General features: G+C 41.1%; 1 protein-coding gene across 5 annotated transcripts in view; it reads left to right on the top strand.

Moving 5' to 3' along the window:
• BPTF (bromodomain PHD finger transcription factor) overlaps positions 1 to 25,005 on the top strand; it is a 100,779-nt gene extending 75,774 nt beyond the window's left edge. Inside the window, exons 20-32 of one of the 5 annotated variants that reach the window (XM_054975889.1) lie at positions 1,532 to 1,683; positions 2,874 to 2,982; positions 3,491 to 3,711; positions 5,801 to 6,023; positions 6,252 to 7,150; positions 8,198 to 8,280; positions 9,510 to 9,735; positions 10,848 to 11,200; positions 15,147 to 15,320; positions 16,099 to 16,291; positions 20,719 to 20,803; positions 22,460 to 22,646; positions 24,098 to 25,005. In XM_054975889.1, the coding sequence (XP_054831864.1) occupies positions 1,532 to 1,683; positions 2,874 to 2,982; positions 3,491 to 3,711; positions 5,801 to 6,023; positions 6,252 to 7,150; positions 8,198 to 8,280; positions 9,510 to 9,735; positions 10,848 to 11,200; positions 15,147 to 15,320; positions 16,099 to 16,291; positions 20,719 to 20,803; positions 22,460 to 22,646; positions 24,098 to 24,134 (2,942 nt within the window). In that variant the 3' untranslated portion in view covers positions 24,135 to 25,005. Of the gene's footprint in view, positions 1 to 1,531; positions 1,684 to 2,873; positions 2,998 to 3,490; positions 3,712 to 5,800; positions 6,024 to 6,251; positions 7,151 to 8,197; positions 8,281 to 9,509; positions 9,736 to 10,847; positions 11,201 to 15,146; positions 15,321 to 16,098; positions 16,292 to 20,718; positions 20,804 to 22,459; positions 22,647 to 24,097 lie in introns of all 5 variants that reach the window. The other 4 variants (XM_054975888.1, XM_054975892.1, XM_054975891.1 and 1 more) reach the window with 4 other exon arrangements.
• Positions 25,006 to 26,757: the final 1,752 nt, after the last annotated feature.

Genomic DNA, 26,757 nt, shown 5'->3' with positions numbered 1-26,757 from the left:
GAACTGAACGCTGAGAATTCAGAGAATCTGCTGCATCTATTGTTAGAATGGTAGGTCAAGGCAGCAATATGAAAATGATTATTTTTAAAAAACATGCAAATCTCTGGTGTCCTAGGGGAGCTTCTGGAACAAAAAAAAATGTGTGTTTTGAAAAACACATAGTGGCTGCTGCTCCGGGCTCTATCCATATAGAAGTTTCCTCACTGGTGCCAGCCTCCACCTCCGAGCTCTGGATCAGCCTAAGTGGGGTTCTCTGGTTTGGGCACTTAGATATGGTGGTGTAGCTGCTCCCCTTTTAGTTTTTCTCATGCAGAGACTTCCCCATGTGTTCATTTTTGATCTTTTTTCAAACAAATCCAGCCCTTATAGCAATATAAGCATGGACAAAAAATAAAAGAGGAGGGGTGTTATGATGTCACCAACGATAATAGCACCCTTGCTTGAAAATCCTGATTATTTAAGGCATATGAAGAAAAAATAAGTGAACTTCACAACTATAAAAATGCTGAGGGAGGGCAGACATGCAGAAGACCTGTACCTAAAATGGATTCCAACGCTTGGGGATTGACTGCTAACGAAATCAAGAATGTTGAGGGTGTGGGAAAGCCCCAGGAGTCAGTCAGGATTGCATACTGCCACTAGGTCAGACTTTCTCCTCTTCAGAGGCAGTTCCTTCCTTCTGCCTCCATTACAGACGTATTATTTTACTTGTTAAGATCTCTTAAGAGTAGAGGTGGGCACGAACCAGGAAAAAAATGAACCATGCGGTTCGTGGTTTGTCCTGTTACACGAACCACGAACTTTCACAAACTTGCCCCAGTTCGCGAAGTGGTTCGTGGTTCATGGGGTTTAAGTGCCCCTTTCTGTCTTGCTGCGAAGCAGCAGGGAAAGGGCATTTCACCCCCGCAGGCTTGGATCAGCTGCTTGTCAGGGAGATCCCTGACAAGCAGCTGATCCGGGGTGAAAATGCCCCTTTCCCTGCTGCTTAGAGCAGCAGAACGGAAAGGGGTATCGGGGTTTAATACGAACCAGACGAACCGGCAGAATAGTTCGTGGAAGTTCGTGGAAAACAGGCTTCCACGAGCCACTGGTTCGCAAAGCACGAACTAGCCCAGTTTGTGACGAACTTTAGTTTGTCTTGCGGTTCGTGCTCATCTCTACTTAAGAGTGGATGAATCTTGGTCTCTTTGGAGATAGTTCATGTTCCTTTATTCTGTATCAGTTTGAAACCATTCATACTAGTCTTTGGAAAGACAATAAGGGAGCAATCCTAAGCAGTTCTACTCAGAAACAAGTTCCATTTTCTTCCATTGGACTTAGTCTCGTGAAAGTGTTCTTAGGATTGCATCTTCCAAGGAATACCCACAAATAAAAAAAAATCTCCTGAAAAGACTTAGTACAGGGTTCTAAAATCTTGATCTCTTTTTTTTAAAACTTGCAAAAATATCCCTCAAAGTGAATTACACAACCTCAAATACCAGATTTGGTCAGCGTGTTTAAATCAGTGCATCCTTAATTCTTTTCCCATTAGGTGTAGTTCAAGTACAGCAGAAAGTATTGGGTATCATTCCATCAACTACTGGAACCAACCAACAAACCTTTACTTCATTCCAGCCAAGGACAGCAACTGTAACGATTAGGCCGAATAATACAGGGACTACATGTACAACTAGCGCATCACAAGTAAGATGTTTTGCTTTTTTGTTGCAGTGATATAATTACTTCAGGATGGGTTTAAATTTAGTAGGGTTGATAAGGATGTTACAGCTGTGGAGCATAGCTCTGGCGGAGTACTGTCCTCTTACCAGATTTTCCTGGGGGCTGAAGAGTGGATTGATTTTCTAAATAAATCGTGCATTCTGTTTAAATAACACTGGGATAACAGGGCTCATAGAGGTAACACGGTTGCTCTCAGTGAGGCTTAACTCGGAACCTGTTTTCAGTGTCCGTACTCGGATCCAAAACTTCTGAAGCAGTAATAATCTTGCACACTTAACGGTAACCACAGTCTGCACTTGCGCATCTATCCTTTATGTCTCTGTAGTATTTTTAATCTTAGATTCGTGGAAAGGGTTTTCAGATCTGACAGCGTGATTTCTAAGGTGACATCAATGGTAGCTCCCCTCATTTTGGAAATTAAACACTGGCTGCTTTGTGACTTTTTGTTACCTAGTTTCTATAGAAACATTTCCAATGGATATCTATTTTGAGGATTCATTTTAAATCGGGGCAATTTGGAACCGGTCAGAAGCAAGGAACAGTGCTGTTTCGTCTTTGAAATGTGCCCTAGCCTTTTTTGTTTTCTTGGCACTTTTAGAAACTAGTCTTAGTTTTCCTTTATTCTGTCTTTCATTTTGGCCTTTTCCCTTCTGTTTTGCTATAAGTGGCTAAAGCATTTTATTAGAAAGAAGGCCAAGGGTGACATCACATAAATAAAAAGATTACGTGGAAAGCAACAATACTGGAAATGCAGAGTAAAGGGAAAATAAGTTCTTATTAAAAATAGCAGCAGCCTTACAAATTTTCATAGGTTGTTGTGGGTTTTCCGGGCTGTATTGCCGTGGTCTTGGCATTGTAGTTCCTGACGTTTCGCCAGCAGCTGTGACTGGCATCTTCAGTGGTGTAGCACCAAAAGACACTGAGAGATCTTTTGGTGCTACACCTCTGAAGATGCCAGTCACATTGAACGACAATGCCAAGACCACGGCTATACAGCCCGGAAAATCCACAACAACCATCGTTCTCTGGCCATGAAAGCCTTCGACAATATGTCGTTTTCATAGATTAGATCTCAGCTTCTACAAAGCTAAGCTTTTATATGTTTGCCTTTTTTGTGGGGAAAAAATGAATTATTTTTTTTTGAACTTGCATAGGTTATACCTGGGACTCCTCTCCGGCCTGGGATGACAGTTATAAGAGCACCACTTCAGCAGTCAGCATTAGGAAAGACCATAATTCGAACACCTGTGGTTGTACAGCAAGGTATTCTCCCAGCCAGTAGGTTAATTTTGATTTTCAAACTTTCAGTGTGTGAAATCCATGGTTTGTTTCTTCATTTCACAATCATTTTAGTATCATACCTATTAATTTAAGGGCTTTGTGTTACATTAGGTTACTAAAATAGAAGTGTTTTAAAGGGGCCTAGACTCAGTCAGCCCTGACAATATTAAAAAAGTTATTCTGGACATTTCTATGCATCCTGGCCAATATTAGAGTAAAATTTTATTAATCTAAGGTGATTCTAGAATATCCTAGGTATGCCCTGCTTATAAATAAAATATTTGCTAAAATACACAGAGAAGAAAGCACATCACTCTGGTTTTACATGCCAGTGGAGCGCATACTATTGATGGTATTATTTTTGTCAATGGGGTTTGCCAGCTGAGAGGAATAATCATTAGGGGTTATGTTTTAATGGGTTTTGTTTCAAAGAGGTGTTTTGTGGTAGGAATGCTTTTTTAATATCACCGACATTGGTGCCTTTGTACAGGTCAGACCCAACAAGTCGTGACTCAGATCATCAGAGGGCAGCCTGTTTCAACAGCTGTATCTAGTGCTACCACAGTATCTACTACTCAGAAGATGGCAACAACTTCAGGGCCACCTTCACAGCACATACAGCCACAAGCCATGCCTCCACACCCTCCTCGTCCTCAGCAGGGCCAGGTGAAACTGACTATGGCACAGCTCACACAGCTGACACAAGGACAGGTAAACAGTCTTCTTGTTGGTATCTTTCCCAATACAATGGTATACCTTTATGTGGATATTTGAAGTACACTTAAAAATTTAGTTAGAAAATAAGGTTTGATTGAAATCTTACCTTGATATTAAATATTTACTTTTTCCTCTGCAGATAAATAGTTGAAATTAGAACTGAGCCAAAGCTATGTTCAGTTCCCCTTCTGTTGTTGAAAAACACTTCTGTTTCTATATTGTGTTCTTCCATAGCTCTTTTGATTGTCATATGTGAAATGTGTAAACTTGTAAGTTAGGCTTAGCTGTTGTTTAAAATATATCTGTCTTTGGCATCACTCACCTAGGGCGTATTATTAATAGTTCACTGAAATATTCTTCTCATATTTCTAAGACGTTGTTTTAACATTATTGTTACCCTTCACAACCTGGGGCCCACATACCCACAAGCGCTGTCCCTCCCCGTATGAGCCTGTGTGGCAGGTTCGCTCAGCACAGCAAGGCTTTTTGTTTGTTCCGAGCTCCACAAGGGTATGTTCTGTTTCTGTCTGCATGCAGGCTTTTTTCTGTGGTTGCTCCCATGTTACAGAATAGCCTCCCAAGAAGAAATTAGAAGATCTATATATCTCTTAGAGTTTTGGAGGGTTAGTAAAACAGCACTGTATAGAAGAACCTTTGGCTCCTCAAGATGATTACTCTTTGGATTTCTTGAAAGACAATCTCTCTTTTTAAAAAAAAAAAAATCTGTTATTCTTTTAGAATTATGTTGTATCAATTTTATTGCTAGCTGCCTTGGGTCCGTAAGGCAGACTTATAAACATTTTATAAGAATAAATACTGAGATGCCAGCCTTAAGATGTACAAATAATAAAAAATAGATGCCAGGTTAGAAGTACAGGATGCTGGTTGTTATAGATATTTCCCTTGCCCCCCTCCCCCCACCGTCTTTTCTGACCACTGGAAAGTTGATTCCGAGAGCTGCAGAACCTGGGGGGAGGCACTGCCCTGAGGAGAGAAGGGAACAAAATCTCCCCGTCCTCTCTTCCTCATTAGCACCACTCAGATGGAAGAGATTTAACCTCTTTTACCCTGCTCAGTGCAGCCCAACCTTCGTGGTCCTATGCCGGTGCTGCGACCCTGAGAATCGACTTCCCTGTAGTCTAAAAGGACTGCGGAGAAGAAGGGAAATAAACGAGAGCTCCACAGTCCTCGCGCCCGCAGATGATTTGATCCAACCCTACATCATTTTACCCAAAGTTGTTCAAAAAAAAATTTGAACAATAAAATACAAAATGGCATTGCTGTGTATATTTTACTGTGTTTGCTCTTCAGGCAACGCCATGTCAACCCAGTTAGTGATTCTTAACGGAGTCTAAGAAAGTACCATATTAAATCTAAATGCGCAAAACACAGTAAGGCAAAGGAGTGGAAGGTTTCCACGTTATCACAATTCTCCCTCCAGTGGTTCTGGGCTATATGTGTTCTTAAATTGGCCCAGTTCCTTTTTCCAAAATCCAGAGTGGAAAGGCGGAACTGGAAAAGCAGCTGTGCTCATATATGGCAGGATCCCAGAGAGTAATGCTTAGAAAAATCCGTAAATGCTTTCAAATGCACTAGTAAATTATATTGCTGAATGTGTTTTTAAGAGGTGAAATTTGCTAAAATGTTTGCAGCTTTGATTGTCGTGCTTCTTTAATCCTATATTATTTTAATGACCTAATGTTTGTTGAAAAATATGTGTGCACATCTAGTCTTTTAAAGACATTTGGCACAGTTTTATGGAAACATAGGTGACGATTGAGAGCAGATTATTGAGCCTCCAACATCATTTCAGTTCTGTTGCTGCTTAGTGCCACAGATCAATTTTTTGACACATCCCTTTTGTTCTACGTAGATATTATTTGCTCTGTTCATTTTTAGTGCCTGACAGTGCAACCCTAAGTAAATTCACCCTTCTTACGCTATTGAGGTCATGGGATTTGAAATGGTGTCGCTGCTTAGGACTGCTCTTTAACACCATGATCTTATGCCTTGTGCAGTGCAACCTTGGGGAATCTTCTCTTGGTATTAATTATTTTTGATTTATTTGTATTATTTTTTTTAGGGTGGCAGTCAGGGTTTGACTGTGGTAATTCAGGGGCAGGGCCAAACAACAGGCCAGTTACAGTTGATCCCACAGGGTGTAACGGTAATACCAGGACCGGGACAACAGCTAATGCAAGCAGCTATGCCAAATGGTACAATTCAAAGATTTCTTTTCACCCCATTACCAGCAGCGGCTACTGCAGCCAGCACAACTACTACAACAGTTTCCACTTCAACATCAGGTAGCGTTTGTTTGTTTTTAATATATGTTAAACAGAAAACAATGCATTTCAGCTGCTTACATTTAAAATAGTTGTGTACATTAAATAAAAATAATGTTATTAGAAAAACGTTATGCATAGTTAATGCTGTGTAAATGTTGCACTGGCTGCTTGAAACCAGAGGAGGAGAGCTGCCTCTTGCGCTTTTCCCATGGCTTTGAACTGAAGGGTGTGCTTTTCTCTTCCCAGCTGCAGGAGGACAGAAACAAACTTCCCCAGCACAGACACAAACACAGCCAGTGCCAGTACTTCCGCCTGCAGAGCCCCAGCCGCAGAGTCAGCTCCCAGCCCAGCCACAAGGGCCTCCCCCGAGCATTCAACCTGCGCCTCAGCCACAGCCGACTCAGTCTCCACTTCAGGCTGAAGCCCAGGTACTGCCTGAAGCTCAGACTCCAGCTTCACTTCCATGCTCGGTTATCTCTGAAGCACAGCCACTGACAGAGCAGGCAGCTGTAACTCCAGCCGTTGTTCAGGCTCCACCCCAGAGCCACATGCAAGGGCAGCCTTTAGCTCAAGTTCAGAACCAAGTGCAGACACTGGTACCGCCACTAACTCCACCCAAAGTCCAGCCTATACAGCCAGCTCAGGTGCAGACCACGGCCCAACAGCAGGTTCCGTTGCCACCCCACACGGCTATACAGATTCATACTTCACAGTCGCAAATTCCAACTCCTGTTCAGACTTTGTCAGTTGCCCAAAGCGTAAACCAAGTTACTGTGCAAGCTCCACGGCCTGCGCTGCAAATTCAGCCCCCCCAGACGAAGGTGATTACCGTTCCCCAGCTTCCGCAGCAAGTCCAAGTATTCTCCCAGCTTCAGTCCCATGTCGTGGCTCAGATACAGGCCCAGCAAGGTGGAATGCCTCAGCAGATCAAGCTTCAGTTGCCTATTCAGATTCAGCAAGCAGGTCCAGTGCAAGCTCATCAGATCCAGAACGTGGTGACTGTTCAAGCCGCCAGCGTCCAAGAGCAGCTGCAGAGGGTCCAGCAGCTCAGGGAGCAGCAGCAGAAGAAGAAACAGCAGCATATCGAGATAAAACGGGAACACTCGCTTCAGGCTTCTAATCAGAGTGACATCATCCAGAAACAGGTAAAGGTGTCAGAAGGAAACTTGAGCCTCCATCTGTCATCCTTCAGTTTGCATGCTTTTGTGTGTGTGTGTGTGTGTGTGTGAGAGAGAGAGAGAGAGAGAGAACCCTTTTGACCTATGAATTAGGATAACCCTCAGGTATGTTCCTTTATTAAATCACAGGACACAACTGTTTTTTGTATGGTGTTCTGAATAATCCTATTGTGCGATGTTTTGTAACATTTGGGTCATGATTTACCGCGTCGCTCTTTATTGCATCTTCAGATCGGAGGGAAAGAGACTTGGATCTGGATGCTCAGTCATCTGCAGCATTTTTACAGAGCACATTGACTGGAGAAAAGGCACTTCAGGATAGCCCTGTAGAATATTAGTTTGGATTGCCCACACTTAGTAAATTTCACTTGTGCATCTAAATGATCTCGAAGAAGTTGGACTCAGGTGTCACACGGCAACAGCTAGAGCTGCACCTTCATCGTTTGGTTTGAAGCTAGGGATGGAAAATGGTGGAGCAAGTTGGAATAGGGGTTCAAACACAGGATAGATTAAGCAAAGGAGTGTCTTCGAAGGAAGGTTAGATACGAGGCTGGAACAGTTCCCTCCATCCTCCTCTTCTCCAAGCCCTTCTTTAGGTTGGCTGTTTCTGGAGCGTTCGCGGATAAGCCAGACCTCTCATCTACCGTTAGGCTTAAATGTCTTCTCAGAAGAACCCTCTTGCTGCTGAGCCTTCCCTTCTGAACTTCTGGACCTTTTCCTTAGCTTCCTTCAGGAGAGGCAGTGAACTTCCTTCTCTCCACAGCCACTCCTCTACCTCTCCTGCCTTCCTCTTCAGGGTGGTGGCTGAGGGAGGCAAGAGTGCCTGCTTCCTGCCATTGAAAGAACATAGACAACTGCTTGGCAAGTGATGGCGACTTCCATTTTCTCAGTCATGCATTTAAATCTTTGTGGCGTTCTTGTTCTGAATTATTTGCAGGTTGCAAAGGGGCCCCTTGTTGTTGCTTCTTTCCCTCTAAAGTGCTCATATATTGCATTTGTCTTTCTGTCTTCAAGGTGGTAATGAAACACAATGCTGTGATAGAGCATTTGAAGCAGAAAAAGACGTTGACCCCCACTGAACGTGAAGAGAATCAGAGGTAAGGCAGATGTTTATCGATTAGAGGTCAAATGTACCTGTTGCCTTTGTCGCCGTTTTCTCTTTTAGTAGCATTTTGCTGGTTTAGACTTTACCGCCACTTACCCAGAGCAGCAGGAGCTCACGCAACTAGCCTGTCTGTATGTGACAAGTTGGGCTTGCAGATAAACAGGAACTGTCGTGTCTGATAGGACTTAAGGTATCTTGTGGTAACGGACAACAACTGGCAGGATTTATTAGGAGAGCTGCACTGTGCTGTGTAAATAGGGGGAAATAGCAAAAGCTAAGAGGAAGAAGCTTTACATTCCTGGGTATGTAACTGCCTGGTAACTGTTATGCTGCTTTTAATAGCAATCATAACAAGCAGGGGAGGTTTTTGAAATCTTTTTCACGCCATCCCTCTCGTTTTGCACCAGGGTTTCTTCAGCAAATAAATGAAACCAACTTTCAGCCAGTTTTCCCAAGCAACTCCTTCCTTCCCTGGCCCCATATTTTGCTGCACATTTACACACGGCCTTGATACTCTCACCTGTCTTGTGGTATTTTTAGTGCTCTGGGAGATGGGGATGGTAGACAAGAGCAGGGCTTTTTTTCAGGGGGAACGCGGGGGAACGGAGTTCCGGCACCTCTTGAAAACGGTCACGTGGCTGGTGGCCCCGCCCTCTGATCTCCAGACAGAGGGGAGTTTAGATTGCTCTCCGCGCTGCCAAGCGGCGCGGAGGGCAATCTCAACTCCCCTCTGTCTGGAGATCAGGGGGCGGGGCCACCAGCCATGTGACCATTTTCTCCGAGGGCAACCCACTGAGTTCCACCACCTCTTTCCCCAGGAAAAAAAGCCCCTGGACAAGAGCATGGTCTGAAAGCAGGTAATGCAGCATGCTTGCTGAAGCGAAGCAGGTCTGGGTCTGGTCAGTGCCTGGATGGGAGCCTGGCGGGGAATCTCATGTATGCCACTTTGTATTCTATAGTGGAGGGAAGGCAGGCATTCAGTGTACTAAACAAGCAAAGTTGTCAGTATAGAATATCTACAAATCATTGTGCGGGTGTGTTTGTACTGTAGGCTGTGCCAAAACGAGTTTAGCAGTATTAAAATAATTGGGAAGGTGTTTTTGACATTTTAGCCACAGTTTCGAAACCATTTTTGTCTGCTTTTATTAATTAAACTTAGTTAACACCATCGTTTTACTTACCGATCTCTTCACAATAACATCCTTTATATTTCTTCCCCAGAATGATAGTGTGCAACCAGGTAATGAAATATATTCTCGATAAGATAGATAAAGAAGAAAAACAGGCAGCTAAGAAACGAAAGCGAGAAGAGAGTGTGGAACAAAAGCGCAGTAAACAGAACGCTACCAAACTCTCAGCTCTGCTCTTCAAACATAAGGAACAACTGAAAGCTGAAATACTGAAGAAGAGAGCGCTTTTAGATAAAGATCTACAAATTGAAGTGCAGGTAAAATTAATTCTCATCCTTCTTGAGTTGAGTATATTTTAGAGACTTGGCTCGTTTTTGTAGCCTGTTGCTTTAAGTTTGTGGAGCAAAAATTTGTGGAACAAAAGGCGAAATCTAAAGAGCCTTCACTTTCTCTCCCTTTTTCTTCCGTTACTCTGGATTGGTGGCCCAAAAACTGATATGCTGTTAGCTTATTTTCATATGGTTGTAATTTTAATATGGTTGCACCAGGTGGATTTAATACAGTGGGAATTTCATGCTGTCTTACCCCCCAACGGATGATAGAGATTAGAAGTGGGTAAATGTTTTTCATGCTTGCGACGTGGTGACTTGTTGCTTCTTAGCCACCTCACTGTAGTTTGATGCTGGTTAACGAATATGCTTGGCTGGTTTTGTTTCATTAAAAAAACTGTGAATTACCAAGCTTGATACCTTTTCCCTTAGCTTTTGGAGTGGAAATAATTTTTAAAATTCTGTGAGCTCCTTTTGGTCCCAGCTGAAAAAACAGAATGGTGTGATTGAACTATCGTTTTAATAGTTGGACGAGGTCAAGAGAGACTTGGATTCAGATGATATCATCAAGTGACCTGTGGGCCAGTCTCTCAGTCTAACTTAACACACAGGGATGCTACCCTGAGCTCTTTGGAGGAACAGAGGAATAAAAATGGAATAGATTGAGCTTCTGTAATGGATTTGGCGTTGGATTAAAAATTCATATTTTTGAATGGCTGTTATCTAATCCTTTCCTTTTTATCTGAAACTTGCTGGTTAAAAAGTCTTTAGGTTTCAAAAACAAAAGCACACGTGCTATCAAATTATATGCATTAAGTACGACAATGCAAAGCTATTTATTCTCGTCTGAGCATATCGATGGGTTTGACTCTGATTCTGTATTACTTTCCTGTCCGTAAATCACAGATGTTGATGTGCACATTATCAAAGTGCCTTTTTCTTGTGCCTTTGAGATTTCATTTTCGCATTTGAATTCATGCCACCCCATACACAATCAAATTGGCCACTACTGTGTGTTTTACATAACTGGGTTTCATACAGATTTAATTGTGTAATCCAGAGGGATCTTACGGCTTACTTTTCTGCTTTGACTTTCTTAGGAAGAGCTAAAGAAAGACCTGGCTAAAATTAAGAAAGAAAAAGAAAGGGCTCAAGCAGCCGCTGCAGCGGCAGCAGCCGCTGCCGCTGCACCTCCTCCCCCCCCTCCGCCGCCGCCGCCACCTCCTCCACCGCCCCCGCCGCCGCCTCCTCCACCACCACCACACACTGCCAGTGTTGCATCGGCAGCCACAGTCACAACTTCCATTTCATCCCACAAGAGAAAACGAGAGGAGGAAAAGGAGTCTTCATCTTCAAAATCTAAGAAAAAGAAAATGATTTCTACTACCTCAAAGGAATCCAAGAAGGACACAAAGCTTTACTGCATCTGCAAGACGCCTTACGACGAATCTAAGTGAGTGGCCCATGTTAAAAGTCTGTATCATGCTTTAGATTAGCTTTAGTTACCGTAGTTGCCTAACTTTAGTGGTGAAGACAGCTGCAAGAAGGGGGGTTGGAAATTCTAGATATCAGGAGCTTATTCAGCTACTCATAAGGTACGGAAGATTTAAATATTTAGGATTCTATTTTGCAATGCAAGTCTGTTAACTTCTGTGATTCATATCTATGTGCATGTTTCCATTGTACGGCTTGTCTCACATTACACATCTCGTATTTTGCTTTTGTTCCTTCCTTTATCTTTTTACCTCTGCTTGAGAAATAAAGAATTAGAGGCTAGTCTTCTCTTCCAGCAGGCTGTGTGCATTCTTGAAAGATACCTGTTTAGTGTATTTCACCAGTTAGGAAATAAGCATTTATTCTGTAATCTCCAGTAGAGATTCTAGGTTAGTGTACTGGAGTACGTTTTGTTCAATATTCCAAGTAATTTCTTCATATATTATTAAATATTTTTATTTGGTTTTTCTTTTAAAATCAAATATTTTGGGTACATCAAGGTAGGATTGCTTGATAGGTTGGAAATAGCGTTTGATTGGTACTCACTTGGATTTGGGAACCCAGGTATCAAATGCAGTTATAATTGGAATGTCCTTTATATTGAAAGTGTGCTTCTTTCAATAAATGTATTTTTAGTAAAAAATTCAGAATGGACACTTCGATACTGTGATCATAGCTGAAGTGTTCATTTCTGCCTCTTAAATTGCTTGTTCGGCACTAATTTTTGGAGCATTCTGTAGGTAGTATTGGAATGTTAAAACTTGCTGGTAGGTATTCCATATTTGTGCATGAATGATAACTGTATCTAGGCAGTCAGTCTGCTATTTCTTAAATTTACTTTTTAGAGGGCTTTATGAATGCATGTACGATTCTGTCTTCTATAATTGAGTTCTTCAGCCTCTTTGATTTGGCACTGTATAGAACGCAGTTTAAAACATGCCGTACAGTAGGATTTTTTCCATGAAGTTCAGTAGGTGTAGGGATTAAATGATGACAGCTGTGTTCTAGCAGAATGATCAAACAAGATTTTTACTGAAATAAAGGAGTTAGGAGTCCACAAATTACGCTTACAACTGTGGAAAAATGGCATAACATTATGATGCCGTCTGACTTCTCTTCATTAGAAAATACAATATAGGTAAACTATACTGTGGAGGTAATAAATTTGAAATTAGTTTCACCACTTGGAAGGAAAAGCACTAACATTGGGCATGACCCACCAGAATCTTTTTCTGTACATCTTCCATTTTTAAAAAATAAACTTGTCTATGAGTGAAAGGATTGATACATTTTTTTAAAATATATAGTGATGTACTTCATAGAGATAAAAAGGGTATTTATTCTTCAGTCCTCTGCTCTGGGACAGTTTCTAAGCAGATCAGATACATTCAATTTATAGGTCAGTGGCTTGGATCCAGTGATGTACAAGTGGGAATATAAAAGGGCTTAACTCAGTTCCACTTGCGCAAGATCTTGTGCAACACTTAATTGTTTCCTCCCTATATAGTATAGCACAAACACCTGTTGGTTCAGCTTGTATCTTGTTCACTGGTTGCAAATAGTGGCCTAATTTTTCAATGTTTAGTCCAATAAGTCTTCAATCTGTTCTTTGGCATATTGACAGGTTGCTTCAATGTATTCTTTCTTAACCATACATTGCAATTTTCTTCTTCCACATACGTGTTCTCACAGTGTGAACACTTGCCAAACACAAGCTTCCTATCTTTAGTTTTCCTGTGTTTCCACTTTCCTCAAATACAGACTTTTGGAGGGTGGGGATTAGAAACCCACTCTCAGTTCAGCTATGAATGGGCTTCTAACCCACAATCCAAATCACTGCGTAGGGGTGGGGTTTAAAACACTGATGTGTTTGAACCAGCTACATTTTTGCACATGAAGAGTTTTGTGAAAACCCAACACAAACCATTTTCTCAGGTGTTCACATTTTCAAATATGGTAAGTTCAACTATCAGACATGTTTGTGATGAAATTCACAACATCTGTAATATAATATCGCGCCTGGAAATCGGTTGCACAAGATATTGCGCAAGCAGAAATGCGAGTGGGGAGACAGTAAGATTAACTTAGTGTAAACAGCTACCTGGGGTATTTTTCTTGTGTTTCTGCTTGCACAAGAGCTGTAACACAAGTCTAGTGTTGATGTAACGTTGTTAGCTTTATGAGTTGACAGTATGCTAATAAAGTTATACTACATTCTAGCAGTGCTATAATATAGAACTGAGCTTTCTGCTTAAAATGCTAAGAGAAGATGGACAAGGGCTAAGGCATGCATAGCAAGCCCGTAAGAATCACAGTGATGTCAGGTTTTAAAATAATGGAAAGTAGGGCAGGCAAAATCAATCTTGAGCCAGATTTTATTGCCATTAACAGTTACTGACTTGGCTCAGGTGTAATAACAAAATAGGCTTTGCCGTCCAAACCGTGGTTTAATCCTGGCTTGAAGGGTAGAAAACAAGATATAGGTTGTGGTTGGGAGGTAAAGACAGCTTACAGCTTGTCAGGGAAGTGTTTCAAGTATTTAAATATGAAGAGAAAGGAGGAAGAGGGAGGAGAGTACGCGAGCCAAGGCTCATTCCCCAGGTTTTATTAACATAGTAAGAAACTACAGTTTGCAGTTGCCAGGCCATCTTGTATGAAAGGTATTTATACTGTAGCTCTTGGTTGGGACTGCAGTAGAAAACAAGCAGGGGGAAAGGGGACAATCTGAAGGTCTGGATTTGGAGCAGAAGCAGTATCCAGCAATACTCCAGATAGCCTGGTAGTACTCGATGGAAGTCATAGTAAGAGACACATGGTTCAAGTCTAACAAAATTAAGTTTTTATAAGGAAAATGGATATTGTGCAGCAGTACTCGGGGTTAGACCCAGCCCTTCTACAAATAGATTAATAAAAATGTTAATTAAAATACTGCACAAAAATCGGGCAGTGAACTAAAGGTCACTAAAGGAATGAGGATGGATTCAGCCAGCTAGGATCATTTCTATTTCCCCCCTAATTCTGCTAGTCATAAAGTTGGATCCTGTGATGCACGGCTGGAGTGGCGCTTGTGAAAAAGAACTCTCTCCCCTCCCACCCCCTCAAAATGCTGCCCCCGGCATTCAGGGGGCTCCAGGAACACCCTGGAGGCAGAGTTGGAATCGATAGTAGAAGATGGGAATGGTCACAAAAATTGCTAACCCTAACCCTTGGCCAAATTGATCTTATTCCAGCAGAAATAATCTATAGGATCTAACTCACTGTTTTGAAAGATTTAAAATTTTACAGTTCTGTGAGGTTATTGATGGAATTGAAGTTTTTCTTTGTTGTCTCTCACATGGTGTTGTCAGAATAGAAGTTCTGAAAGGAATGGCTTCCATTTTTCAGTTTGAGGCGTCACATTCCATTGTTTCCAGGCAGAAATTTGCATCAACTTGTCCCATTTTCCTTCATGTCATGTTATACCAATATGTATTTTACACATGGCTGGTATGCATGCTCCTTTTAGTGTACCTGTAACTTCTAGTTGTGTCTGCGCTTTGCTTGTTTTTAAAAACGGAGAGTTACATTTTCAAATCTTGAGAACTGCCACTGAATTCAATTGGCTTGCCAGCTACAGGTTTGAAAATGTAGGTCTTTTCCTTTGGCCTTGTCTTTGTGCATTCACAGTGGAGACATTTGCATTTTTCAGAGTTCAGTGCATATTGATTGACCTGTTTTTTTAACCCAGTCATGTAATGAAATAAGCCCCAGTGAAGTATGTACACTGAATGAGCGTCAGACATTAACTTTAGAAGGGTAGGAAGGTCAGGGAAATTTAAGTCAGAAAATTGCAGAGAACAGATTAGCAAGTGCCTTGCCATTCAAAATGACAACTACATTGTCATTTTCATTGTGAATACTTTTAGGTTCTATATTGGCTGTGATCTTTGTACTAACTGGTATCATGGAGAATGTGTTGGCATCACAGAAAAGGAGGCTAAGAAAATGGATGTGTACATCTGTAATGATTGTAAACGGGCACAAGAGGGCAGCAGTGAGGAATTATACTGTATCTGCAGAACACCTTATGATGAGTCACAGTGAGTTCTGACAAGAACCTCTTATTTAATTATTAGGTAGCAAACTACTCTGAGTTTGTTTCTTGAACAACAACAAAAAAATGTTCCACATGTTAAATTTAGTAATGTGACTTTTAAAAGAAAATATCTGAAATGTTGCTCTAAATCATGCATGTTTAATACACATGGAAAAGGAGAGCTTATTGTTAATAAAACATTGATATTTAAAGTAGGCTAATTCACCGACCTGTTGCAACCAAGTTCTGACAAAATACCATCACGTGGCTGCTGAAGCTCTTAATTTATTGTAATTAATGTTGTGTTTGATTTAGACTGGAGAAGTGATTATTACATGATAAGGGATATCCGAATGGTATTGAGAAGTCCGTTACGTGTGCTTTCTTTCATAAAATATTGTAGGATTCTTTATTCCAACTTTCAACAAATTCAATAGCCTGTGAAAAACAGTTAATCAGAGTGGAAGAGAAACTTGTGATAACAATTCTGTATGGAAATGTTTGAATTTTGTTTACCTCTGTTTTGTTCCTTTCAGCTTCAGAATTGCTTATGGCTGAAGAGATTTCATTTGCTTGAAATTAATTGTCGTTGATAATGGTGATACTGGCAGTTTTACTTACAGTTTAAACTGTTTATTTTTCATTAATAAATGGGTAGCTTAGTTAGCATTCGTAAAAATTAAGTTACCTGTTTAAATAGAATACAGTTGTTTTTTTAACCAAATGGAAGACTTTCGTGCAGAAGAAAAAAATGTTAAACAGCTGTCTTTGGGATTTTGCAGATTTTACATTGGCTGTGACCGATGTCAGAACTGGTATCACGGGCGCTGCGTTGGTATTTTGCAAAGTGAGGCAGATCTCATTGATGAGTATGTCTGTCCACAATGTCAGTCAACCGAGGATGCCATGACTGTACTCAGCCCCTTAACGGATAAAGATTACGAGGGGCTGAAGAGAGTCCTGCGTTCATTACAGGTAAGATACAAGATTTGGGTCAAGGGAAGCAATTCAGTTTAATCCACCAGCACATTTAAATGGACTTGTACTAGATTGTTACTGTGATAGAATCTAATTAGTTCATAAAGGTGAAAGGCATGATGTATTGTCGAATCAGCTCTAGAATCAGCACCCCACAAACCGAGTGTATGGTTCCGGTTTGTGGATGATACATTTATCATTTGGAGCCATGGGGAGGAAGAATTGATGGGGTTTTTGAATCATCTCAACAACATCCACCTGAACATACAATTCACAATGGAGAAAGAAATCGAGGGAAAACTCCCATTCCTGGATACCTTGGTCATCCGCAAAGCAAACTTTCAGTTAGGTCACAAGGTCTACAGGAAACCAACTCACACTGATCGGTACTTACACAAAAACTCCAATCACCACCCCCGACAGAAAAGAGGCATAATGAAAACATTAGTGGATCGTGCAAGACGGATATGTGAGCCGCAGTTTCTCAATGAGGAAATTAATCATCTAAACCACGCACTTCAGGCAAATGGCTACTCCAAAAATGAAATCCGAAGAGCAATCAAACCCAGGATGAACCAAACAACCAAGGAAAAACAGTCTCCTACAGGAAAAGTGTTTTTGCCATATATCAAAGGAATTACTGATCAGATGGGAAAGCTTATGAAAAAGCATAACCTTCAAGCAGTATTCAGACCCACCCGAAAAATACAACAGATGCTACGATCAGCAAAAGACAGTAGAGACCCCCCTCACCTCTGCAGGAGTATACCGTATACCCTGCAGCTGTGGACAAGTTTACATCGGGACCACAAAGCGTAGCATCCAGACAAGAATAAAAGAACATGAAAGACACTGCAGACTTGGACAACCTGAAAAATCAGCAGTGGCTGAACATAGCCTAACTCAAACAGGGCACAGTATCTTATTCCAGGACACCAAAATACTGGACAACACTTCCAACTACTTTGTCAGACTGCACAGGAAAGCCATTGAAATTCACAAGCATAAGCAAAACTTCAACAGGAAAGAAGAAACCTTAAGAATGAACAGAGCATGGTTTCCAGTTCTGAAAAACACCAGGCTAACAAAACATTCTATCCCCGACAATAGCCCTGCAGAGAAGATTAGCACATCAAGTACCAATCCATATGCAAAAGAACCTCCTCAGGATACAGTGAAGCCTTCCGCCATTAGCATTCCACACCCTGGGAAACTCTTACAGGATGACTCAGCTCAACCCCACCCCTCCTGAGTAGATACAAATGACCTACATCTTTTCCACACTGTGACACTGAGAGATCTCTGTCTTTTGGTGCTACACCTCTGAAGATGCCAGCCACAGCTGCTGGCGAAACGTCAGGAACTACAATGCCAAGACCACGGCAATACAGCCCGGAAAACCCACAACAACCATCGTGAAAGGCATGCTTGAGAGAGGCTCCCACATACTTCCTTTTAAAATCAGAATAGACCTCTTCACAAAGCTGCTTCTTACAAATATAACAAGTCCAGAAGTTTTGAAATACGTGCAATACCTACTTTTAGGGATGTGTACTTTGGTATTTCTAGTTTGAAAATATACCCGAAGAATGCTTTTATCAGCATTTTCAGGGTATATTCAGAAATCTGGATTGATATCAGAGATTCTCAGATATACCATTATCATCATTTTAAATGTCCCAGCAGCATGTTTTTCTTGCTTTTGCAGGCATCCTGGGCAAAAGAAGGGAGGGGGGAGGGAGGCAGTTTTCACAGGCAAATGGTATTGCACGTTGGGGGAGCTCAACTGTCTGTCCAATCACAATGATTCTCTCATAGCCTACAGGAAAAGCTGGCCTCCTGGCTGCAGCTTCAGGGCAAGATTTTTTGGTGTGCATGCTTTTGCCTTCTGTAGTCTGTCTCTGCCTTACCTCTTCTGCCTGCTGCCGGGTTGGTTCTGTTGGGATTTTTTGGGTTTGGCATTGGCTCTGTTGGGCTTTGTTGGTTCGTTTTGCATAGGGAGGTTTTTAGTCAATGGTTGCTGTTGTGTTTGGCTAAGGTTTCTATGCCCCGGAGAAAGCATTGGATTTCTCCCTTCATAAGACACAGTGGAAAGTAGCTGGGGACACCTTGTTTGAGGGCCCATAGAACTGGATTCAGTCTTCTTGAAACTTGGAAGGTCTTTAGCCAGCAAGCGTTCCCTTGCAATTTTGGTGTAATTTGCATGAAAGTCCATAGATTTCCCCATAAGGAATAATTGGCCTGAAAAAGAAACTAGATCTAATACCAAACCAGTATGGGAGGAGAACCCAAATATAGGGGAATACTGATATTTATGGCCTTCACGATACCCAAATCTGAAAAACACAATTTTTTTTCATTTACATCCCTATCTACTTCCTTATCAAACCTAAATTTATTTTACTGCTTTAACAACATAAAACACATCATTTATAACTAACAGTGTATAAAATTGTACTATCTGCCACATTTATGATGAAATTTGTTTTCTGCAAGCAAACTTGCACATATATCCAGTACCAGGAAGAGAGAGATGCAAACTGCTGCCTTGGCAATCATACTTTAGTTTTTGCCATATGAGTTAGGGATCAATAAAAGTTGAGCACAGCAAACACACCTTTTATAGTAACTAAAAATAAGTACATTTGAACAAAAAGAATCTCATACAGTCATCGTGGGGTTAGCAGTAGGGATGTGCGCTTCGGGTTTCCGATTCGGGTAAAATACCCGAATCGGACCTGATCTGTAAAGATTCGGGATATCCAAATCTGGCCCCAATTCGGAAATCCCGAATCAAAGTTTTCTGAAGCATTCGTAATGCTTTGGAACGCTTCGGGGCTGAGTTTAAAGCAAGCAGTGGCGGGGCCCTTTAAACATCAACCCACCCCCAGCCCAGGCCCCCCAGCCCCCACTTACCTTGCAGTCGGCGGCAGCGGTGGCTCTGGCCCTCCCCGCCACCCTGCGGGGCTGCGGAGCGGTGGTGGAGGCGGAGAAAGCCCTTCCTGCCCCTCAAATGGCCATGGTGGCCATTTGAGGGGCAGGAAGGGCTTTCTCTGTTTCCTCCGGCCCTCCTTCCCCTCAAATGGCCACCACGGTGCCGCAGCCATTTGAGGGGTAGGAAGGGCCAGAGGCGGTGGCTCTGGCCTTCCCCACCACCCTGCAGGATCAGGAGGTGGTGCAGCCGCAGAGGAGCCAGCTGGCTCCAGGCCATTGCAGCCTCGTGCTGGTGGCGGCGGGTGGCGGCGGCGACCCGCCGCCCAGCTGATGACCCTCCCATTCTCCCTCTGGCCAGGTAAGTGGGTGGGGGGTGGAAGGGTTACCCCAGGGGGGTGGGGTGGGGTGGAGGGGTTGCCCCACCTCACTTCAGTATGCTCCGAATATTTACGGAGCATACCAAAGTAAGTAAAATACCATAATTCCAAAATGGCTTGCCGCTTCGGAATTATGGTATTTCCGAATTTTTTCCCTGCTTCGGGTAAACCCGAATCTTTTTGTGCTGCACACCCCTGGTTAGCAGCATATTTGCATATTAAGTTATACTTTATAATGTTGAAAACTCTTAACTCTTATAGATAACATTGGTCATATTGAAACAATAAATATGCTTGAAAATATGGAGTATATGTCTACACTGGAAAATGAAACGCAAGCCTAGTGGCTCTTGAAAGGCTAACTGAAATGTTTATTCCAGTCAAACCAGGGGGTACATCCATAGCCATTATCTATGGATGTACAAGCATGTTATAAGCAAGAGAAGGGTAGGAGTGGGGAGAAGTTAACAAAAAGAATCAGCTAGCTGGGATAAATGTTGTTAGTCTTTAGGATGCCTCTGGACTGGCATTTTGTTGTGACTGACTAACACAGCGACCTCTGTGGAGTATTCAGGAATTAGCATAATCTGATGCTGTAGACTTAACATAAAAATCTTCATACTACACATTCTGAGTAAGTATCACCTTGTATTAAAAAAACATTTTGCTCATTCCAAAAAGAGAATCTATTCCTTAAGCATTTTGTTCAGCAGTCCCCTAGATTTCCAATTTTTTCTGTTGGAAAACTTGAAAAAAAGGTCCTCAGGAAAAAAAATAACGTTGTTACCAAATGTTTCTGTTATTTTTCAGGCCTTTACATTTCTACTTCTGCCCTGTCCCGGTATGATCAGCAAAACAACACAACCACCATTTAACGTTAAAGAACAAAATCTATCGAGTACAGCAATTATATCAATGAACATAAATCTTACAGTGTAGTGTCTGTAATGATTCACTGTATCCCTAGGCACAAAGCTCATTTACACCGTGGTCCATTGTGTTAATTACAGTTGTCTGTCCCAGTATGATGGCAGGTCACATATTTTAGGATCGGAGTGAAAGCGTTTGATTCAGTAAGTGAAATAATGCATCTTGTTGCCTTTTCCCAAACAGGCTCACAAGATGGCATGGCCATTTCTAGAACCGGTGGATCCCAATGATGCTCCAGATTATTATGGCGTTATCAAAGAACCTATGGGTAAGTGTCTTCTTGGGCATCGGAGTTTGCTGGTTCCCATGGCTACTTGTCTGATAGTTAAATTAAATTATAAGCCTGCAAATGGCATCCATTTCTTAAAAACTATTTTCATAGAGTGCTTAGTTGTAGATGCTATATAAACTGTCGTTATTGTGGTTTTCAAATTAATAATAAACTCAGAGTGCTTTAGCTTAGAAGAATCTTCATTACATAGCGGAATAGCTGACTATTTTGTAGGTTTATCATGAGAGAAATCTATAGATTTCCATGATGAAAGTATGCTTGTTTCAAAATCTGCAAGCTCTATTTTAGCGCCAGTTTCCCACATCACAAGTGAACAGAAATAGAGCCTACTGGATCAGACCACTGGTCCATCTAGTCCAGCAGACTGTTTTGCACAGCGGTCAACCAGTTGCCCTGGTGATAGCTGTATTCATGTAAGGAAACGCTGCATGTTTATAGATCTGTGAAGGTGAAACAGCCCGTGTCGAGAAGCTTGCCCGGTGACTTCATTAGGTTCACTGCATTAGATTTCGGCCCAGTCAAGGCTGATTGGCTGGCCACGGCATTCCAAGCCTAAAATACCACTGCAGCCCCACAGAGCCACCTGGGGGGTCCCTGGGCTGGAGGAGAAGATGGTGGCTTCCTCGCACCATGAGCCCTTCCAGTCCTACGGACCTGCAGGTGGAGCCGCAGGTAATTCTGGGGCTGGGGCTTTCATATAGATACATTGATTTTATTGGTTATAGAAAATGTATACATATATTTATGTTTAAAATAAAAATGCATTCACATAGCAACCCTCAACAAGGCTTTGTTTCCTAAGGATTGGTAGCCCAAGTAGAATCGGAGGGCAAGGTGAATGTTGAGGAAAACGGCTTGTATAGATTTGAGAAACTGATCTGTTCTCACTGTGTGTATGACTGTGAGGCGAGATCGTGGATGGTGTGTCTCTCCCCCTTCCCTGTACTCACAACCCCTACCTTTCCATTTAGCTGCTTTTTCCTTTTCATTCTTGGTGCTCACCCTAGTAGTTACAAAACTGGATCCTTTGTCACGGTTTGTTCTCTGTGGGGCAGGATGTGTATGTCAGTGGCAATTAACTGATGTATCTTAACAAGGTTCTGAAATGAAATAACGAGCAATCAGTATAAGCCAAATGAGCCGCTAATTAAGCATGTTTATAGGAACTTTTCTGTTAAAGTAATTTAAGAAAGGGAAACAAAGACAGGGTTTTAAGGATGTCAGATCCAAGCAGTCTTTAATTGGAATGCCAGTGAGCTTATTAAATTCTCCATAAAGGAATCATAATGCCCTAATAAGAGGCACACATGCGCCCCCTCCCAGCCTCAGAATTATGTGTATCAGTTGCAAAAGGGTGGGAGGGGGGGCTGTTTAGGGTTTTATTTCATTCTGTATGCTTTAAATTGTGATTTGCAAACTGTCTTCAGCTGTGAGGAAAGGCAGAATATAAATACTTAAATAACTAATGAACTAAAATACTTGCTAAATAGTCCAACCCCTCTTGTTCTTTTTGACTTCTCTCCTTGTCACATTACAAAACACCCTAAAGTAAATGTTAATGAAATTGAGCATGAGGAGAATTGCACAAGTTACTGAAAGCTTGTTTTTTATTAACGTTTCCTTATTTTAAAGACCTTTCCACCATGGAGGAAAGAATATTAAATCGTTACTACAAAAAAGTGACAGAATTTGTGGCCGACATGACCAAGATTTTTGATAACTGTCGTTACTACAATCCAAGCGACTCTCCCTTTTATCAGTGTGCAGAGGTTCTGGAATCCTTCTTTGTGCAGAAGCTAAAAGGATTCAAAGCAAGCAGGTAAGCCCCTTTTATCCCTAACAGATTTTTGGTATTTGGCATGACGTGTATTTTACTGCTGGAAATTAAAGTTTCTAGTTTTAAAATCTGTTTTCTCTCAAAACCTTTGACACTAAGCTAGATCCTTAATCTGTCCATCTGAACTTATTAAAAGCATTCTTATGAAGAAGTTTTTGTTCACATTCTTACATATTGAGATTTTTAATTCGCAAGGAAACTGAACATTGGCAATCCAAGCCGGTTTTGCACATTACAGGGATCGTGCAGCTGAAATGATAATTGAGGCAGAGCAACAGCTAAAAATTTTAAGTTCCATGGATTTCAGTGGAGAGTTAAATGCTGACTGGGTGGCTATTTCATTTTAATCAGTACAATTGTGTTCAGATTTGCTTAATGGTGTCCTTGGTGAAAAAAATTCCACATTCATTCCCGAGTAACGAGAGTTGCTCCTTCCCCATTTGGAGTTTCACTCAAGGGGGCTGCTAGGGATGTGCTCTGGCTGCTCTTGCTTATCCCCAGAAAAGTCACGCAGGCTCCAAAGAGGAGTAGCTCAAAGCCCAGGAGGAGATGCCCGCATAGCCGCACCAGCAGCTGCTGCTGCTCACAGTAGTGGCTGTAGTCTGTTGGAAGGTGGGTTTTCATTGCCTACCGAGTAGTTTTCTAAAAGGGGGAACGACCAGTTGTAAAGGAAAGCTGCCGATGAGGTGACACCTGTTCAGAATGTCAGGCATTCCTTTTCATCCTTTGTTTTACTACCAACTTTTATTTGTTTGGGCAGCAGCTCCTCATTTATACCACCCATGTTCTTTTTTTGCAGATTGTGATAACTGTAATGTGCCTTTCTAAATGGAATCAGAACTGGATGTTTTGCTTGCTTTTTCATTGTACAGTGTGATCCACTGGTTGTTGTTTTTTTTAATCCGCATTTGCTGTTGACCTGCAACGTTTGCTTTATGTGGAAGCAAACATATTGTTAGCAGCTGTGCTGGAAAACAAGATGAATATTGTATCCAAATGAAGTTCAGGAATAGTCAGGGAGGCTATGTAAAATCAATTATTTCCTTTCCATAATAAAAGCTATTAACCTACAAGTGAATTTGCTCAATTCTAACAAAAATTTGCATTTTTACCAATAAGTATGCATTTATTCATGCCCTTTCCAAAGCACTGTAAATTAGATACGTATTATGCGTACTTCTTTTTGTAAATTATTATGTGGTGTTTCTGTGTTTGGGGATAGTCCAGTTGATCATCATGTTTTCAGACAGAACTGAAGGTGTCTGTGTAGCAAAAGATCAGAGGTTCTTTCTGTGTCTGTCTGTAAAAGATGAACATCAACAGCAACGTGGCTGTTTTCTTAGCTGAGTGACAGGCCCTCAGCATCTGCTTACAGCAGCAGAGGTCTCTTAAATCAAGGGTGCTTCATTGTTCCCTTTTTCTGCATTCTGCAGGTCTCATAACAACAAACTGCAGTCTACAGCTTCTTAAAGTTCCACGTGTTACCCTAACACAAAGAGCAAGAATCTGGTTGTCTGAATTTACTTGGGAAGCCAGAGGTTATTGGTCAGGTTGTCCTGACAACGTCTTGATGTAAACTGCATTTTTATCAGTCACATCGGATTATATTCTTGGCTAATTTTTGTCCAAAGGACAAAGTAACGAAAATCAGCCGCATCGTTTTCTTGTTGAGATCAAATTGTGCTATTGTAGCAGAAACAGGAGAACATTTTGTTGAAGGACAAGAAAGAGACAAAGCAGGAAGAAGATACAGTGAAATGGGGTCAAGTTCTCGCTCCATGGAAATGCCACATCTGTTCTTCAGTGAAGAAGCTGGTTTAAAGTCCACACAGTGAACTTTTGACTGTATTTATTTATTGTTGCAAAAGGACGCTTTTTTATTGCTGCCCTCATTTGTCAGCTAATTATTTTTTTCTTATAAAGCCCCCAACCCCACCCTGGTTATATGTAACCCATTCTGTATCTTACCATGATTCCTGTAGGTAAAAGTACAAGATGACCTCTAGATGTCTTTTCTTTCTATGAAAGGAGCTGCTATGTACACATGTGCACAAACAAACTGGGAATCAACAATGAGTTTATTATTCATGGTAGATGAAAACAATTAAGCTTGCATAAAAGTTGGGCTAAAGTGGTCATGGACTACAGACTCTTTTGCCTTGAATATAACAGTACAATTTGTCATTTACTCTGCACCTGACCGATATGAGTAAAATCTATTTGAAGGTATCTTGTTTGTAAACATTTGTCAGATTCTAATTTTTTTCTTTTTGTATTAAAATTCAAAATATGGATGTATATTGAAACAAAATAAATGGAGATCAGTTGTTCTCTCCACACATGTAGGTGTCTTTTGAATGTTTGCGAGATTTTGGCAATTTGTTCTGAAGTGTAAGCATTCTGAGATAGGAAGGAAGGAAAAGTGGGACGTGGGAAAGTACAGAAAAGCTCCAGGTGTGATTTTACAAAAATTTTAATGAACTATAGTAAGTCCACAACGATGCTACAAATTTTGTATTGATAATGAGATTGTGTGAGACCTTTCACTGCCCACTGCTAAATGAGATAGTAATAGGCAAATGATCTTGTAGAATTAAAAAAGCAATGTATTTTATTTCGTGTCTTCTGTACTAGGAAAGAGATGTAAAAATAAGCCAACAGAGGAAGATGGGCTTAATTAGGGTGAGGGCTTAATTAGGGTGCCTGATCAGTTTCTTGCACTGCTGATGACGATGGGTGCATCAATCCAGCAGCAGTTTGTGTTTCTGTAGCTCTATACCCATTTTGACCAGATTTTGCACTAATTCACGATTTTGTCCTTTAGTGATCTGGAATTTATCTGATCATGGATAAGCTTTCCTTGGGTTTAACCTCACCCCGCTATGCAAAAATCTTTTCTGTTACTTTCTTAAACACTGCTATTGACCACAATTTTCTTACAAGTACCGGCTCAGGTGTATAGATTCTTTCGGGTTAATTTTGCCTAAAAAAAGCCTATGATTTTGTACATAGCTGCTGTCATTTAGCCAATGTGAAATCAAAAGGAAGTTAATTGTTCATTGTGAAAAGAGCATCCATTTATGTTTCTTAGAAACTAGAGGAGGGGAGAGAGTACTGTGTTTTAGAATATGTCGTCTTAGGACTTTTTACAAAAAGATGCTACATATTGTATGCATTATGTTTATAAAAGAAGGAAAATTTTCAATCTTAACCCTACAAATACTGTCTCTTCTCCATATTTCTGTAATATTCGTACATATGGCTGACATTGAAAAAACCATATTGAGACAAGAATTTCCTACACATAGGCAATAGATCACTGTTTTTAACAAATTGTGAAAAACTGGAGATTAACTTTTGTACATAATAGGACATTTCATCTTAGATAAATAAAGTAATGTTGGACATCAGATTTGGTGGATTTCCTAAAGAAACAGTAGTTGTTTAGAATGATCTATGTAGCACTAGGCGTTTGCATATTGTGCAAAAGTTCTTGGAAATTTTTCATATAAATAATTATGAAATGAGGAAAATACTACTTTCATACACTTTTTACCAAGCCTCATCATTTTTCCTACTACTTTGTAATATATAAAGACAGTTCTTAACTGTATCAACTATGGTAATTTTTAGTTTTTTGAAAAGTTTTATTTATGAGCCAGTGTAATGTGTGTACATTTTAAATACCACTTCTGTAAAAGGAATAAAGAAAATTATACTTTACTCAATTTTTTAAATCAAACCATGTGCAAATATTTGCTTTCTTCCCCCTTCGTAGCACCTCTGTTGGTTATTACAAACTCTCAGTTCACTTAACTGAGCCATGCTTTGATGTGAATATAAAGTGTCATGAAGTAACTGAGGTTACTTCTTACTCACAGCTCCTCAGTCAAGTTGAAGGATTTGGTGTTCCATGCCTAAATAAGAGTTCAAAAGCTTCCAAATGCTTGTTGGTTGTTTTGTGTTCATGATGGATTAGGGTTTATTAACGGAGGCTCAGCTTGGAGTGGTGTCATCTTGAACAGCTGCAGCGTGTTTATACCGCTATGAATGAAATGCGGCACGGAGTGAAATTTTATAGATGGTCCTCTGA

The sequence above is a fragment of the Eublepharis macularius genome, chromosome 4, assembly GCF_028583425.1.
Source record: "Eublepharis macularius isolate TG4126 chromosome 4, MPM_Emac_v1.0, whole genome shotgun sequence".
Taxonomy (NCBI): domain Eukaryota; kingdom Metazoa; phylum Chordata; class Lepidosauria; order Squamata; family Eublepharidae; genus Eublepharis; species Eublepharis macularius.
Note: the sequence above shows the minus strand (reverse complement) of the source record. Positions and strands in the feature narration are given on the sequence as shown.